Source organism: Pholcus phalangioides, unplaced genomic scaffold, assembly GCF_987345545.1.
Source record: "Pholcus phalangioides strain wild (caught in Gottingen) unplaced genomic scaffold, Ppha-v1.0 ptg000014l_1, whole genome shotgun sequence".
Taxonomy (NCBI): Eukaryota; Metazoa; Arthropoda; class Arachnida; order Araneae; family Pholcidae; genus Pholcus; species Pholcus phalangioides.
This window is the reverse complement of record NW_028301607.1, coordinates 22,148,173-22,165,093: the sequence shown is the minus strand read 5'-3', so window position 1 is coordinate 22,165,093 and position 16,921 is coordinate 22,148,173. Positions and strand designations below refer to the sequence as shown.

At 33.1% G+C, this 16,921-nt stretch overlaps 1 protein-coding gene across 3 annotated transcripts in view; it reads right to left on the bottom strand.

Moving 5' to 3' along the window:
- Nucleotides 1-877: 877 nt before the first annotated feature.
- Ack-like (activated Cdc42 kinase-like) overlaps nt 878-16,921 on the bottom strand; it is a 39,667-nt gene continuing 23,623 nt past the window's right edge. For all 3 annotated transcript variants that reach the window (XM_089241912.1, XM_089241911.1, XM_089241910.1), the window contains exons 4-17: nt 15,318-15,467; nt 15,005-15,196; nt 14,740-14,837; nt 14,342-14,468; nt 13,284-13,433; nt 13,059-13,180; nt 12,740-12,910; nt 12,444-12,583; nt 11,628-11,753; nt 11,255-11,439; nt 8,726-10,035; nt 4,840-4,992; nt 3,291-3,360; nt 878-2,830 (exon numbers count right to left, since the gene is read on the bottom strand). In XM_089241912.1, coding sequence (XP_089098038.1) covers nt 2,612-2,830; nt 3,291-3,360; nt 4,840-4,992; nt 8,726-10,035; nt 11,255-11,439; nt 11,628-11,753; nt 12,444-12,583; nt 12,740-12,910; nt 13,059-13,180; nt 13,284-13,433; nt 14,342-14,468; nt 14,740-14,837; nt 15,005-15,196; nt 15,318-15,467 — 3,213 coding nt within the window. In that variant the 3' untranslated portion in view covers nt 878-2,611. The remainder of the gene's footprint in view (nt 2,831-3,290; nt 3,361-4,839; nt 4,993-8,725; nt 10,036-11,254; nt 11,440-11,627; nt 11,754-12,443; nt 12,584-12,739; nt 12,911-13,058; nt 13,181-13,283; nt 13,434-14,341; nt 14,469-14,739; nt 14,838-15,004; nt 15,197-15,317; nt 15,468-16,921) is intronic.

Here is a 16,921-nt window from a genome sequence, read left to right as displayed (position 1 = left end):
CATTTTCTTACATTTCGGGGGGGGGGGACCAGACCCCCAAGTCCCCCCCCCCCTCGCTACGCCCTTGCCATACACTGTTACCTATACACCCAGTATCAGGCCCGTAGCCAGAAATTTCGTTCGGGAGACCAGTAACAAAACAATAGATGTGGCCATCTTTTCCCCTTTTTACGGTCACTCACATTTCGGGGGGGGGGAAAGAAACCAGACAACCAAGTTCCCCCCCCCCCCCTTCGGCCTTGCCCAGTGTATATATATTTTTTTATTTACTAGTTTAGGATCCAGTCAGTAATTATCTTCCTGCGGACTAAAAAGGTCGTGTTTCTGCTGCTCCAGAAGAACCTCCCAAACTTATTTGGCAACTGACCTTTAATCGAAACCGCGAAAGAAAATGCCCTCCTTCACTTCAAACAATAGCGGGTGGGGTAATTAACTCCTCTCCACTTTTTTTCTCATGGAGTTTGTGATCTTCTCCGAAATGGTAGATAAAGATAATTTGCGTAGGAGTAAATTAGGGTCCCAAATGGCCCCCCCCCCACTTCCAACTAAATTCATTCAATAGTTTTATTGCATTGTGTATAGTAATTTAAAATGGTTTTTGTTTAACATGATTTTCACCATTCATGCCTTTATTTATCTGAAGTAGGGACAGGTCTACATTAGCTCAGATAATTAAGACAAGGCCATAAGTAGGAATTTTACCATCCCCACAACTTCAAAATTCGATAGCTTTGTAATAGTGTTCTTTGTTCTCACGTAAAACTGCCACCCCCTGAATTTTTTCGCCAGGTACAGTTGTCCCCATTCTGCCTCCCTTTAGTTATGGCTCTGATTAAGAGTCCTACTACAGTAATAAAAAGCAAAATATAAACGCAGCTGAAGTTTTGCCACTTTATTGAATTTTAAAACATAAAACCAAATTTTTTAAAACATCAAATAACCAAAGCAAAAAGCACATCTAAAATCATATTTCATAGCATCTGATTAGAAAGAAAAAGTCTATGATGCATAAATATAAATAATTTCATTAAAAAAAACCAAGCTATGAGAGAAAATGCTTGAAATATTAAGATATAAATATAATAAACAAGAAAAAAATTCTTGTGTGAAATAGGGAATTGCTCTACAAAGAAAAGTTTCCAAATAAATACTTAAAAAAAAAATCACATTCGCTGCTTTCATAATTACATTCTGTCGTGCTAAAGCATTCAGCTTACTCGATAATCCAATTCCAAAAACTATTTGAAAATTGTAAAAAAATATTATATCTGATCTAAATTATCTGGAGTACATTGAAGCTCTGATATCCCTCCACTGTCATTGTCTATATTTGCATTTCAAAAATATATATTTCTAGGAGGCAATTAAGGCGTAAGATTTCTATTTGATTGAAGAATATGATGTATCCACAATTTTTTTGTTGCGTACGAAGGCACTTTGAATTAAGTTCTGAAGCTTAGCATAAATAAGTTATCAAAATTGCATAGCAGCATATAATTTTGAGCAGTTTTTTTCAATATATGCCACAAACATTTCTCAATCACGAAAAAAATATCGCAATAATAGTGTGTCTATATATATGTAATATAGAAAATTGAAAAAATAAAACTATGTGCACATAATGCTTCTCTAAAAAGATTGGGGGGATGCACAGACAAATTTCTCTCTTTTCCTGAAGAGTAACATTATTTCTCAATTGATAAAGCAATATATACAACTATGTAACAATTCTCGAAAATTATCTTCAAAGATCACATTCAACATACCAAAGTATCAAATAAATGGAAGTATTTCAGCAGCCGGATTTTTTATATCCAATGAAGTATTTAATATCGATGCATTTTAAATGTCGATGAATACTCATTTCATTATCAGTAATAACGAAACTGAAAAAAAAAGTTGTGTACGATTAATTTTCAATACATTTCAATTTTCTATAAGTTTTTCTCCTTAGCAAATAAAGAAAATTGACTAGTAGGAAAATTTAATTGTTTCTGATTTACTCATTCCATAGTTTATGATACATAGACTGTGTTTATTTTATTCTAGAGTCATATGATACCTTTTATTAAATAAATAATGGGAGAATTCATTAACTACCGACAAAGATTATTTCAGCGGGAGATTAATGAAAAATTACTAGCATGCTGAGCAAGATGATAATGTCATTTCAATATTACATAGCATGTTATCGTTATGTGTGAGCTATTTACAAACGCAAAAGCGATCGACAATATATACATGATTGATGAAATATTTCAAGAAAATAATTTACTTGCACCAAGATTAACAAAAAAAAAACATTTTCCCTTCAAAATCAGTCTTTGAGTGAATCATATATTACTGTGATCATATATGCTTGGATTTCTAATTAATCTTTACAAGATTGAGTAATAAAAAATTATAATGAATGATGATTGATCACAAAAAAAACATTAAATGAAAAGCCAATGGGGTATGAACAAATGTTTTAAATGCAAAACAGAAAATAATTCTGTTCCGAAGATAAATGCAGTTCACTGGTATGAAACTAATAAGCAGTTTCAGATAATAAGACTAAGCACACAAAATGGAGGGTGTATAATTCTTTTTTACAAGTGGGAAAAATTTTTCACACTTCAGTGGTGTCTTCCATAACATTATGAACAGCGACTAAATAATTGGCAGCTTGTTGTACATTCCAATTACATTTCTCTAGCGCTTGTTTGCTATTCTCAGCCGATAATGATTGTAATGTCGTCATTAACTGCAATTTCTGGCACTTGATAGCTTTGTGAACATCCCAATCAGTCTCATTGAGAGCAACAAGACATTGTTCAGGAGTGATATTCTGAAAAAAAAAAATCAGTACATAATTTATTGCATTTGCTCAGACATTGCATACAAACAGCTATTAACATGATTAAACTAGTGCTTGGCAAATCAAAAAAAAAAAAAAAAAGTGGGGCATCAGCCAAAATTTTTAAACGCCAAGAATTGGAAAAAAAAAGAAAGAGGTCCAAAATAATCACATTTTAGACTTTTCTGGGACATGGTGACTCCTTTCTAAGAAAAGAAACATGCTGATATAAATTCAGAAAATTTTGTGTTGCCTGCAGACTACTGTATAGTGATCACACAAATTTTTAGGAAAAAGAAAAACCAATGCTAATTTTCAGTTGCCATGGAGACCTGATGCCTCTGATTTGTCAAGCCTTGGATTAAAAAGTAATTCAATAAAATGTTACAGAAACAAAATCACATGGAATAAGGAATGGAAAATTTTTAGATACCAAATTCTGATAACATACTTCATTCGCCAAAACTTTTTGCATTATTCGCACTTCATCAGAATCAATACCTCTAGCACGACCTTGAGTCCTATACCAATAATTGAATACACATATAATAAATACATTGGAAATCATTATGTATTTATATAAAAAAAAATTATGGGTATAATAAACTAGAATTTATTAAGAGGCAATCCAGAACCTTTGATGTTTTATTTTAAGTCAAGGATTTAGATCCAAGTCGAGTGGTTAGGGAACTAGCTTCTCACTGTGCAGGTCTGGGTTCGAATCACGGTTCGGGCTTGGATGTCTACTAACACTAACAAATTCCCTGGACGGATCATGCTGATCCCTTTGGGAATATGTGAAGATCACATTATTAAAAACAATAATATAAGAAAAATAATAAGAATGTAATAAAAAAAATTATTTTTTTACCTTGCCATCAGAGGCGTTTATGGGAGAGGGGGGGGGGGTGAAAAGGAACCTGTACCCTCAAAAATCAAAAAATATCTTAAAAATTCAAACACAAGCTAGTTTTTAGATCCTCTCTTCTGCATACAAAAAAATTTCAACCTGAGCAAATGGAAAATCAGTGAGGCTGCATTTAATTTCATATTTAACAATTTTTGAAGATTATACCCATACTATAGTTATTTGAACAATTTCTATTCCATCATCTACAAATACACAATTTTTTTAAATCTGTAATTCTCTTCCTCCTATCCAAATCACAGCCCACTGCTTTGTTTCAATGAAGAGATTTTATCAGGTGATCGAAGGTGGTCATGCTGGAAAATGTGTGAGTATGTGTTGTGAACCTAACGTGAAGTTTGTTTCTGTGCAATGCTTATTATAGTGCTACCATCAATTTTTCAAACTATGAGTGAAGTGTTTGTTGTCTGTAATTCTGAGAACAATTCTGAGTAATGTGAAAAGAACCATATTTTAATGGCTACTTAACTGCGCATGCACCTTGTAAGCATTCCCCTGAGAAACCTCTAAAGAAATAGAGCATGTTGGAATATGATGAGTAAATGCTGTGTACCTAATGTGAAGTTTGTTTCTAAGGAATGCCCTTTATGTGTTCAAGAAATGATATCATATGTCTTCCAAATTTGGATCCTGTTTAGATATACTTGGCTTTCATAGTCCTCAGATCAAGTTTTTAGGTTTCAAACAGCAGAAAGTTTGGGGAAAACTTTAACCCTAGGTGTGAGGAAGAATCTTGGATAAGTCATAAAATTATTTTTAACAATAATAGACAATTTCTAAAAATTAGTTGTGATAACACAGTGCAAATCATAGTCATCACAGAAGGTTCACTACACATACACACATTCCTTAAGATAGATTGAGCAATTGTGTCAAGTCAGAAAGGATTTTCCTCAGCATAAGCAATGCAAGTTCTAAAACTACTCGTTTATAAAGCGTAATTATAAAGGAACTGTCGAAGAGAAAAATTTATGCACAAAATAGTTTTGGTAAATCTGAAATTCTCTATAAAAAAAACCCACCATATCTTGTACTCAGAAGGAGAAGTTTTAAAAATTGGAAAATCATTTACCTGTGTGCATTAGGTTTATCAAGAGCGAATTCGAGCAAATCCTCACAGCTCACATGATCACCTCCTTTGTACATAAACTGAGATTCCTCTTCATTGTCATTTTGCAAATTGTCCAGTTCAGCTTGAATCTGTTGCTCCAATGAGTCATCAGTACTGAAAAAAAAGTATATACACATTATTCATTTTTAATATGAAAAACATTTGTGTTATTTCCAAAGTCCAGCCATCCTATGCATAAGAAAGTTTATGGAGCGGAGTGACCAGTTCCTGACCACTTTACAAAGAGCTTAGATTTCTGATATAGGCTACAACATATACATTATAAACTGATGGAGTGCTTCCATTTCCAAATGTGTCACAATCAAATAACAGAAAATAGAATACAAGGGGATGAGAGAACACCACCCAACCCCAGCAATTGAACAATCTACCCCATTTTTTAAAAGCTTCTAATCCTCGTCACAGTTTTGCAAGCAATGAGTATACCTCGACTTGATTACAATCAGGAGATGCCCAACATATAGCAACTTATGTGTTTAAGGTATTTAAACTAAAAAAATTTCAATGAATTTCAGGAAAAAAATATATTAAATTACTTAAAATTTTTTTTTTTGTTTTATATAATTTTTATTGTATAAGTAAGAAAGTTTCTGCTAATTTTTTAAGAGACCTGTACTATGCATTGTTTTATTCACTTATAAATTATGGTACAATTATAAGGGGTGGTGCTATTTTATTGAATTTATTTTCAATCAAAAAAAAAAAAAAAAGTTCAAAATTTTGAGTATGCGGTCAGTCTCATCCTTCTACAATTTTTAGAAATCTTAATCTACTTCCTTCGTGTCATAATGCTCTTTTTTTTCATTACTCTTTTCTTAAACCGTAATAAAGGCTTATGAAATTTAAAAGATAATGTATTAGAATGAAGATCTCAATATGATAAACGGTATTCCTACTTTCAGGAAAGAAGTTTTTCATAAACATCTTTATTATTTAGCTCCGAAATTATATAATTCATTACCACTAGAAATACAGAATTTACCCACACAAGTTATTAATTTCAATAGACAATGTAGACTCTTATTTTGCTCTTTAGAAGGAGTAATAATATTTTATCTAAAATATAGCTTTGCCACTTTAATTATATATATATATATAAAATAATTTTCCTTCTTATTTTATTTATTTATTTATTTTTAATTCAAAACCTTACTCTTGTTTGTGTTGTGTGTAAGTACCGTATATACTCGTGTATAAGCCGACTCGTATATAAGCTGACCCCCACACTTCAGGGCCACCAAAACAGCAATAAATTGAAAACCCGTGTATAAACCGACCCCGAAAAAATCCGTGCGTTTTAGAGAAAAAAATGATTATGTTTTCACGTTTTACATGAAAAATGAATAGCTTGCGGAAATTTACAATAGAAAATATGATTCAAACTTTTTAATCTGTTTCTTTTAAGTCTCTAAGCTCATGGTAATCCATCAAATCATCATAGGGGTGCAGCATCTTTGTTTTCATCTTCATCTGGGTTGTCATTGCTATTTTCACTTCAAAAAAGATATCATCTTCAGTTCCGTCCATCGCATTGCTGATGCAACACTTTTTGAACGATTGGATGATAATTTCGGCGGAAACAGAATTCTACGCTTCATGTACCCATTGGCACACTTGGCCAATGTCAGGTTTCTTCAAGGCACCACTTTTTGTAGTTTCTTTAACATCGGAACTCATCCATTCGACCAGACCAGAATCAGAGTTTTTCTCCCATGCCCAGCTCAAAAAAGGCTGATTGTGGGACTACGAACAGGCCCAAGAGGGGCCTATGAAGGAGAGAAAAAAGTGTTTGTCAGTAAATGTGTGCATGTAAGTGAAAAAAAGAGAAAATTTTGTCAAAGCCGAGAAAGTAGGTCTAAATTTTTGGTCAGGAGAGGAAAATGCCACCAATAGCGCTTCTATCCATTCGATCCACAAATTCCTCAATTAGTCTTTGAGAGGCTTGTTGATGCTCACATCTAAAGGCTGTACAATCAGCGTTAGCCACCACTAGCCAATGATACTTTCGATTTCTTTGCCTCAGCTTTGACATTATCAGTTCTGCGGGGTTTGAACATATCCCATACCAATAATGTCGGTTTCTCAAACACTGCTACAAAAATGACTACTGATTGCGGGGGTCGATATTTTCTCATCAAAAACTGACCCGAGTATAAGCCGACCCCCCCACTTGGGGAACAAATTTTTCCACAAAAAAAACTCGGTTAATACACGAGTATATACAGTAAGTTTCATTTTTCCCTCACATATTATTTTTTCTATTTATTGTTTTGTTTATTTTAAATTTTTCTCCGCCTACATTAATTTTATATTTTTGTGTTGTGTGTGTGTTTTTATTTGTTTACTTTCATCATTGTGTTCTTCATTTTATATTTATAATTTTGTCTTTTTCATGTTGCATATGTCTTTTTTTTGTTTATGTTCATGTCTTATTTTTTTATATATTCTATTCATTAATTTCCACTTAAGTTTTTAATCATCCATACAGGCATCATTGCTTCTGGATGGTAAATATGTTTTACAAAAATTAATTTCTAAATCTTTATGCATGTGTGAAAATGAGATTTGATGATAATTAATAGCAGAACTTGATAAATCTCAGGCTCTAGGTTGCCATGGCAACTAGAAAATTGATATTGGCACCTAAAATGTTCTGAATGCGATTGCTGAATTGGACAAATTTTTCTGATCCCAGAAAAGTTTAAAAACAAAAAAAAACAACATTACTAGGACTGATTTTTCTTGAGCAAAAACCATGCTTGGCGCCTAAGAAATTTGGGTAACATATAAATATTTTTTTGATTCATCAAGCCCTGACTAATAAAGTGACTATATTTCTTCTATGTGAAACTTTTCCATCAATATATATGATGAAAAATTCCAGATTTATAGAAACATTAAAGTAATCTTTCTTAAAAAAATGAACAGTTTTACCAAAATGACATGTTCAAATGACATTTTTAAAGAAAGCTCCGTGTGTGCCCGACGTAAAATATGGTCACTTTAATTGTCACTCATTATTGAGAAATATGTGACATTAATTTAATTTTAGTTTGTCTAGCCTTTTTGAATTCACGAAATTAAAATTAAACATAACTTTTTAAATAACACTGACCCTTAAAACATGTGCCAGTGCATCATTAGTCAAAAGTGTTGAACTATATAAGAATACTTAACATTCACAACAAGCCATTATCCCAACTAGGTGGCTGTATAAAAAAAATGTTTCCATATCTTTCTAAGTTTTAAAACTTCTCAAAGCTTTTTGCCTTTTTCCATAGGTGTCTTGAGATCGATTGACTGATAATCTATCACCTTAGATAGCAAGCGATCCCAATCGCTGACCACCTTGTTTGAGGAAAATCTCCCAATGGCAATCAACATCAGTGCAATCTTTCATTAGTTGTAACTAATGTTCCCTTGTTTGTATGAAAATATTTTATGGGCCTTCCTGTCAATTCAAAATTTTGAGTGTTTCTATTATGTCCCTGAGATTCCACTTTTCTTCTAAGGAAAACATGCCACCAATTTCTTTAGTCTTTACTCTAACATGCACATCTCAATGAAATCATCATACAGTTTTATATACCATCGATCAAGTGAATATGACGTTGTAGATAGGGCATACAAAACTGCACTGCACATTCCAAGTAAATAACTAAAACCTTAAAAGACAATTTTTGGTGTCGTGGGAAAACTGTTTATAAAATGATACCCAAACATCCAATATGTGATGAAATATATAATGAATACAAAGAAAATATTTTAAAATATGAAAAAGATTGGAGAGCTTTCGCTGCCGATTTCAACAGAGTAAAACACTTACTTGTAAGTTCTTGCAGGTTTTGGTGGAGGTTGAGGTAGAGAGCTTCTTAAAACTTTAGAGCTACATAATGGACTAGATGTTACAGATGAATTGGGTGTTGTAGAGGTACTTGCTTCGACTGACAGAGAAGTAAGGGCAGAGCCTCCTTCACTGGCTCGCCTTTCTATTGGAAGTACAGAAGGTGGTGAAATGGTCTGTGAAGGCACATCTGGACACGAGGCTTGCTTCATAAGGCTATGCGAAGATGCATCTGATGCCGAAGAGCTACTACTAGATATTGAACCAGGAATGAGCAGTGGATATTTTCTCTGATGATGCTTAAGGTGTGGAAGAGGTTTTGTTCGATCCCTTGGTGGCAAAGGAAGTGGATTAGACTGATTGTCTGAACAGTTTTCACTGCAGCTCACACTTGTGTTTGTACTAGATGTATCACTCAATTCATCAGTTCTTGAATCAGATCCTGAATGGGGCAAACTTTCCTTTAATGAGGATTTTGCACTGGTATTACTTGGAACACTAGAAGCTGAATAAGATGATGCAGAATTCAATGAATCCGAGGCGGCCATGGCAGCAATTCTCGCAACAGTTGCCGTTCGAGGTGTTGCAGCTCTCCCACTTCCTGGAATGCCATGTCTATTTCCCCGAAATTTAGGTTTCACGGGTAATCCATTCCTGAGCATTCGAAGAGGGCTTGAATCAGAGGCTTCCCATTCTGGATCAGGGACATCCATTTGCTGCTGCGCCGGAAGTGGTTGGCTGGCTTTTCGAACAGCATTTCGTGCTGTAACAGCCGTTGATACAGGCATAAGAGTAATGGGTAGAGATGTACTCTGAGTGAGCACTTCCCCTTTTTGTACTAGGGTATTGTAAGCTTCTTTTGCTTCTTCTGTTATAATGTCTTGAATGTCTGGTATTGCCTCAGCTTCTTCAGAGAAATTTCTTCTGTCATTTTTTGGACTAGTTTTAAACTTGAAAGAGAACTTTTGTTTTAAAGGAGAATTTGGAGTTTTTGGACTCTCTGTGGGTGTTTCATTATCAGATTTGGAATCTAACTCCAACATACTTTTGCTGGCTAATTCCTTTGCCATCGCAATAGCAGAATCCAAAGTTTGCTGGTCTGCTGCAGAAATAGGTTTGACGATTGCATGTTTTTTCTTGAAGCTATCTTTGGTTGACTTTGAGCTTTCTTTCGACTCAATTTTTGTAGCGATTTCATTTGCTCTGTGATCAACAACATCTACTGCATCTGGTTTAGGTGAACTCAAAGCCATTAAAACTTCATCCACTAATGATGGTCCAAAATCCAAGCACTGAAATCAGTTGTATTCAAAATTATGAAAATGAATTTTAACATGCTCATATCAAAAATTGATAAATAATCATTGATTGCATTAAAAGGTACAGTGTAACTTGTCTAAGACACACTACATGAACCTGTCTTAGAAGGATTCTGGTCGATGAAGACAGAATTAAAGGATAGTTTCATCAATGATTAATGCTTTAATATACATTTCTATAAAACAGAAAGCTGTCGAAAATTGAATAGCATTTCAGTCTCTTGACGTCCTATTTTATATAGGTATATAGTTTCACTGTATATAGAAAATGAAATTCTGAAAGAACTTGGCTTATATATCATTTTTTGCAAGCATCCCAAGCATGCTTAATACTTTTCTTATAACACATTGACATTTGTAAGCTAAAATACTCAAACAAATAAAAAAAAGTCTCCTTCAAAGTCTGACTGATATTAAGTTAATGATAAGAGGAGAACAAAAACACTATTTAAGATATCAAAATTAAGATACTGTTGCCAGTGTGATATTCCAAGTCGATAAGGCACTTGTCTACAGTACTAAAAGATGTCCAGAGGTATCATGACTTTGCAAGCAAGTCTTTGTTCTACATACTGAAGCATAACAGACAGCACGAAAAGATAACCGTGTGGAGCACATTTCTACTGCAGGAAGCACCTCCCTCCCAGTGGGGTCAGGTTACAAGTTTTTCAACAAGAAGCAAGAAAAAAAAACCCCTGAATGATGCGGTTTCAAATTGTCTATAAACTGTTGGTCCTGGTCTAATTAGCCCTTGTCTGCAGCAAATGGTCATGGTGTGGCAAAAATGATCACACTGTTACAAGAAAACTTTTCTAAAATCATAAAAAAATCATTTAAAAAGGTTGTAATCATTTTATAAATGAATTCATTTTAGGCTGGAAATTATTTTTCCCACTTCTTACCTCGAATGAACATGCAGCAACTCTGAATTGCTTAAAGAGTCTGAATTTGTTTCTTGTAGATAACACAACAAAAATAATTAATTTAGAGCTCTTTTCAGTGGTCAGTAAAGTTTGCTTACTCTATTGAAATTTTTTTTTTCATAGACATACTTCTACAGGATCAAAAACAAATATTTTACATCCAAAAAGACTGCTAGTTAATATTGTAATTTTTTTAACTCATACATAAAGATAAAGTGAGTCTTGAACATGAAAAGTTCAGTTAAGAAGCTTCAAGATAACAAAACTACCTCAAACTTTGTCCCGTCAAGTAAATTGAAGTCATCATCATCCTCGTTCTCATTGATCTCATGGTATTCATGATCAGGGTTTCCATTTCTTCGGGTTGGATCAGTTTTGTGACCCTTATATGGTTTATCAGATAAAAATGAAGTTCTCTCACCCTCCTTGTCATAAAATACATCAGGCCAGTTATCTAAAAAAAAGTATACAACACATATAAAAGACTGCATTTAACAATTGCAAAATACTTTCAACTCCAAAAGCATCAATTCTACTTTGTGACTACTACTCTAAAAATTACCAATTCTGTTCAGGACGACAGTATAGTGGACATATAAAATCAAAGTACTGTAGTGTGCATAATCAATATAATTGTCTTACCTGCTGCTAGCTCTGCATTGCTGTTGGCAGAGCTGTTAATGCTTATCAACAATGGAGTCTTGTCAGACGAATCTGATCCACTGGTTAGAGTTGGGCTTACGTTTTCTTTATCATCTTGTGGCTTATCTATAAAATACACAAATAGAATATGAAATACTTGAAGAGCTTATAACACTACAATATTTTGAAGTTTTTTTCATGAGCAAAATTCATTTAAATGACATTACATAATATATACAAAAAATACTGGCTTGGATGATTATGAGTGAGTATTACTTTCATACACTGAGTGAGTATTACTTTACATATTAGATGATGTAGTAAAAAAACAATGTTTAGAAAAGAGAAATAATCAGAGAAAATAAATTATCCAACATATTTTAGCACTCCTGGATGCCATTAGCAATCTTAAACCTGTACAACAATGAAACATCTTTTCTCATATTATGCCCACAGTTAGGGGTTGTTCCGATCATCTCTAATCAGATTAACAAATTATTCGCAAGAAATTACGGTACTTAAATTTGAAGGTTTCCAGTGAGTCCTCACTGAATTCTTTCCATCATTTTGTGTACATTCAAATCAAAAAGTTAATAGCATTTTTGTTTCATACATGTTAATTACCCAGAGCAATCTCATTGCAATACTATAGAGACTTTTTCCATTTGCAAAATAAAAGAACTTTTCCATGTGTGGATTGTATAGGCAGGAAAGTATGAAAACAATTATTTTTTTTAACGCTTTTATGAATAATGTAATTATGGAAAAAAAATTATATAGTTAATGAATTCGAAATGGAAAATACCAAATACTTACAAGGTGCTACAACTTGCTTAGGCAACTGCAAATATTTGTCTCCTAAGCATGATATGTCACCAAAGAATGCTCCATCCAATCCCACATGGCCAGTGTGTTTGAAATCACCTTGCGGTCTTGATATCATGTCCGTTCGAAGCCTTGATGTTGCAAAATATGAGGAACATATCAAAAAATGTTCATAAAGCCAACCATAACAATCATCAATGATACTTATAACAACTTAAAAATAAAAAAATTAATCACACTGGAAGAATCTAATGTGAACTGTTAATAGAAAGCATTGACCCTTTTACCTCCTTTTGCTTCCATAAAATCCTTTCACATCTATTCTAGAAAAGCTGGGAGCACGAGTGGTAGTAGGTAAATTATGCCCTAAATATGAAACAGTTTGCGCTGGGTTGAACAAGCCTGTTTTACCATTGCCAAGAACTCCTTTCCATAGATTTGGAACATCAGTGCATGGTCTGGAATGGAAAATAATAATAAATGTTTAATATTTAAAAAACAATTTAACTAAAGCACCACAGAAATTTTAAACTTTAAGCTATCCACAGCTTTAAATAAAAATGAATTTTGTTGATTGGTATAAAATTTTATAGTATGTGTTTTTACTTTTTATCTAAAACTGCAATGACATCACTATTGCGATATCTCAACCAATCTTTTTTAGGCGGCTTTGAATTGCAAGGTGATTCAATAAAATCTTGAATGGCCTGAACTTGTATAGGCTTGTACTGAAATATAATACAAGCATTAAGAAAAACAAAGAGTAAAATGCAATGGCTATATGAATTCTACGCTGTTATACTCTCTCTCTGAAGCATACTGTATACATACTTCTGGCAAGAGCTCTAATATGTCAGAAAACTTTGGCCTTTTATTCGCATCATGCTGCCAGCATTTCAACATTAGCATGTAGTATTCTCTTGGACAACATTCTGGCTGTTCTAGTCTTTGAAAATTAGGTTCATCTATTGCTTCCAAAATCTGGATAAAAAAATTAAAAGTGTTTTTCTCTTAGTTTTATATTTAACTAAGTTTTGATTGGTTCAAGTCAACATTTTAGCTGAGTATTGGCTGTTTTTGTAACAGTATATTTGACTTTTATTTAATCTCAAAGGTAACTAGTCGATTCCTGTTTTAACAAATAATGTTACAACGAAAAAAATCTCATTTTAACGAAAACTTTTATAATACCCCAGACAAGTTTACACAGAAAGAATGTAAAAATCTGGAATTAATTTATAACGAAATTTCGTAATAACGAAGTGATTTCTCCGGTCTCTTGGAGTTCGTTATAGCAGAATTCGACTGTACTAAATTCTAAAGCTATTACAATCGAGTCTATTCATATGAAAACCACAATGATATTCTGTTATGGGATATGGAACATAATGAGTATTGTTCTTTGACTAGTAATAATAAAAAATGCCCACACATAAAGTCAGCAACTTACACTGTAAATAAATCTGCACATTAGTTTTTGTCAAATATTTCAAAATATGACAATAGGCAACATTCCTTTAGATATTGAAAATTTAACATTAAAAATCATGCTTTGTTTTCTATAAAAAACAAGAATGGTAAATGGAACATAAATTAATGTATACATATTTCATTATTTCATTCCATGAATTATTCAGTATAAATGTAGTAAAGAAAGAATCCCATTTATTTTCAAATTCCCGTTTCATCTGCACAGATCCATTTAGTACAAAATGATGTGAATATGATCACAAACTGGCAGACATATATATTAATGCAAAATAAGAAGCAGCATATTTTAAAAGTGATGTTCCTGAGTATAATTTTACATGGATGTTCATAAGCAAGAAAGACAGAATAAATAAGAAAGGTAGTGATGTGTAACATATCTCACTAATGACTGAACATACCTGTTGTCCAGTGAGAGCAGCCCATGGTTGAAAGCCATAACTAAACATTTCCCATAAAGTTACACCGTAGGCCCATACATCACTCGCTGAAGTAAAACGCATAAAATTTATGCTTTCAGGAGCACACCTACAGAGAAAAAATGTAAAGGAAATGAATTTGCAATTCAAAAACAAAATAATATATATTTTCTTTCTTTTTTTTTAAACGTAATTGCAACTTAGTCAAACCAACAATATGCTTGTAACTTACTCATAGTAAGTCAGTTACTGTCAGTGGCTGAGGTGTTTGAGCATTTTACAAAACAAGGCAGAGCATTCCTACGTCTAAAACATTTCTAACACCCTGTACACTGTTTGTCACCATTATGAAATAGGAACATCTTTCATATGAAACTTACCAAGCAATAGGTAGCTTCAGATTGACATTGAAATTTGTTTGATAATAGTCCTTGCCAACCCCCAAAGCTCTGGACAATCCAAAATCACTAATTTTAACCTGCAATGAATTCAGTTTGAAATAACAGAAAAATGTAGTTGATGTATAATAGTTTCATATAACTATCCACATTATGAATAGTAATTCCCATTTTTACATTTCATAAAATTTGTGATCATTTAACTATCAGAAATGTAAATTATGCACATTATAATTTTTTTCTTTACCTTGTTCTTTCCAAATACCAATATGTTCCTCGCTGCCAAGTCTCTGTGTATCAGTTTTTTACTCTCCAAATACTGCATTCCATCACAAATTTGATATGCAAAATCACACAGCGATATCACGGGAAAACTTTGCCTTAAAGCAGGTTCCTTCAGACATTCCAGAAGGGAACGCAATGGAGCCAGTTCTGTCACCTGCCAATCAAAAAAAAAAATCACACAAATTCAAAAAATTCATAGAATAAATTTGTGATAACTTATAAACAACACTTAAATTAGAATGCATACTTTCAAAAAGAAAAAAAAAAATAGTCACCAGCATTAAGGCATTAGTTTCAAGCACTACACCATATAGATGGACAATATTTTCATGATCAACAGAATGCATTATGGCAGCTTCCTTGAGAAATTCCATGTGGTTTTTCTGCATCATTTCTTCCCTCAGACATTTGATAGCAACCTGAATCTGAAGTGATGAATGAAAAATATGAACAATTAAAAAATAAAACCACATAACTTTTTTTAAAGTTCAATTTGATTCTCAGTCTCCTTCATTTGTGATGTCTTTTCTGCATCTCTGTTGTTCATCTTGTATGTGTGCATAGAATATTAAACTCTCATTTAAAAAAATGATATTATATTAAAAAGCTTGAGGAAGGTGGGAAGTTGGTTGACCTTGAAAAGGAATATGCCCCTGCGCACCCTAGTTTTAAACTCTAATGGAATAATACAGTTACCATGTATAATTGTTTTTCTTTGTTACAAAAAAAAAATGTACAGATTCATTATGCATACTCATTTCATTAAATTCATGAGACAACATTTATAAGACTTACATACATTACAATTCATATCTGAAGTTGAGTTAATTTTTGGCTTAATATGGTGTTTTGTTAATAAAAATCTGGTGTACAGCAATGAATGACCTTCCAGTAATCAGACGTGTTTGATAATCTGGTGTACCCCTGGTCTGATATGTGCTAGATTACCGAGTGTTTACTGTAATCAGGGTTGTGTTGGTCTTGTTCAGGGGTGGTTAAAGCTGGTTTAAACCGGCCTGGTCAATATAAGTTTCAGCCAGTTTCGACTACTTCAAGTGGTCAAAAAACTGAAACTTCAAAATTTTTCTCATTAATTTTTAAAAAGTAGTTACATGACACTGCCTTAATAACTCAAATTAATGACTGAAAAAATGAAGCATGAATATTTAAATTAAGATTATTTATATCTGTGAGGGTTGACATTTTTATCAGGGCATTGGCTAAAAGTGGTTTTAGCCATTTAGATGTATTCAAATATGGTCTTGAAACTGATTTAGTTTAATCATTTTTGTCACACCACGATCATTTTCTGCACATGAAGGCTAATTAGACCGGAACCTACAATTTATTGCCGATTCCGAACGGCAGGCTTTTTTTATACTTATAGAGAGATTGGTGCGCTAATCCCTTGATGGGGGACTCCCTGCGGTATTCTGATTTAGTAATAATTTTTAATGTTTCTCCTATTAGTTTTATTTCATTAAAATAATCAATAAATAATAAGATAATTAAGTGAATTTAAATAGGTCAGTAGTTGTAGAACCTGCTGCCAGAGCTGCAACTAGAAATAAAAATTTTCTCTTTCACCATGGGCCAGAGTCAATTTTGGCACCCCTCCCACTTCCTGTAATTTTGAATGAAAAAACAGTAAACTGCCCTTTCTGATCCAGTGTCCGAGGCTCCAGATCCCCCACTCTCTACTAGTTGTGGCTTTGCCTGCTGTGAGAAGAGAGTGGCATTATACTATGGCAGTTCTACGAGAAACTACTCATTCAAATATTAATTGAAAAATTGGTTGCTGTTTCTTTCGACCATTTGAAGTCTGTAGTAGTAAACCGGTCAAAAATGATATCAACCAGGATGGTTGAAACAGGTTTTC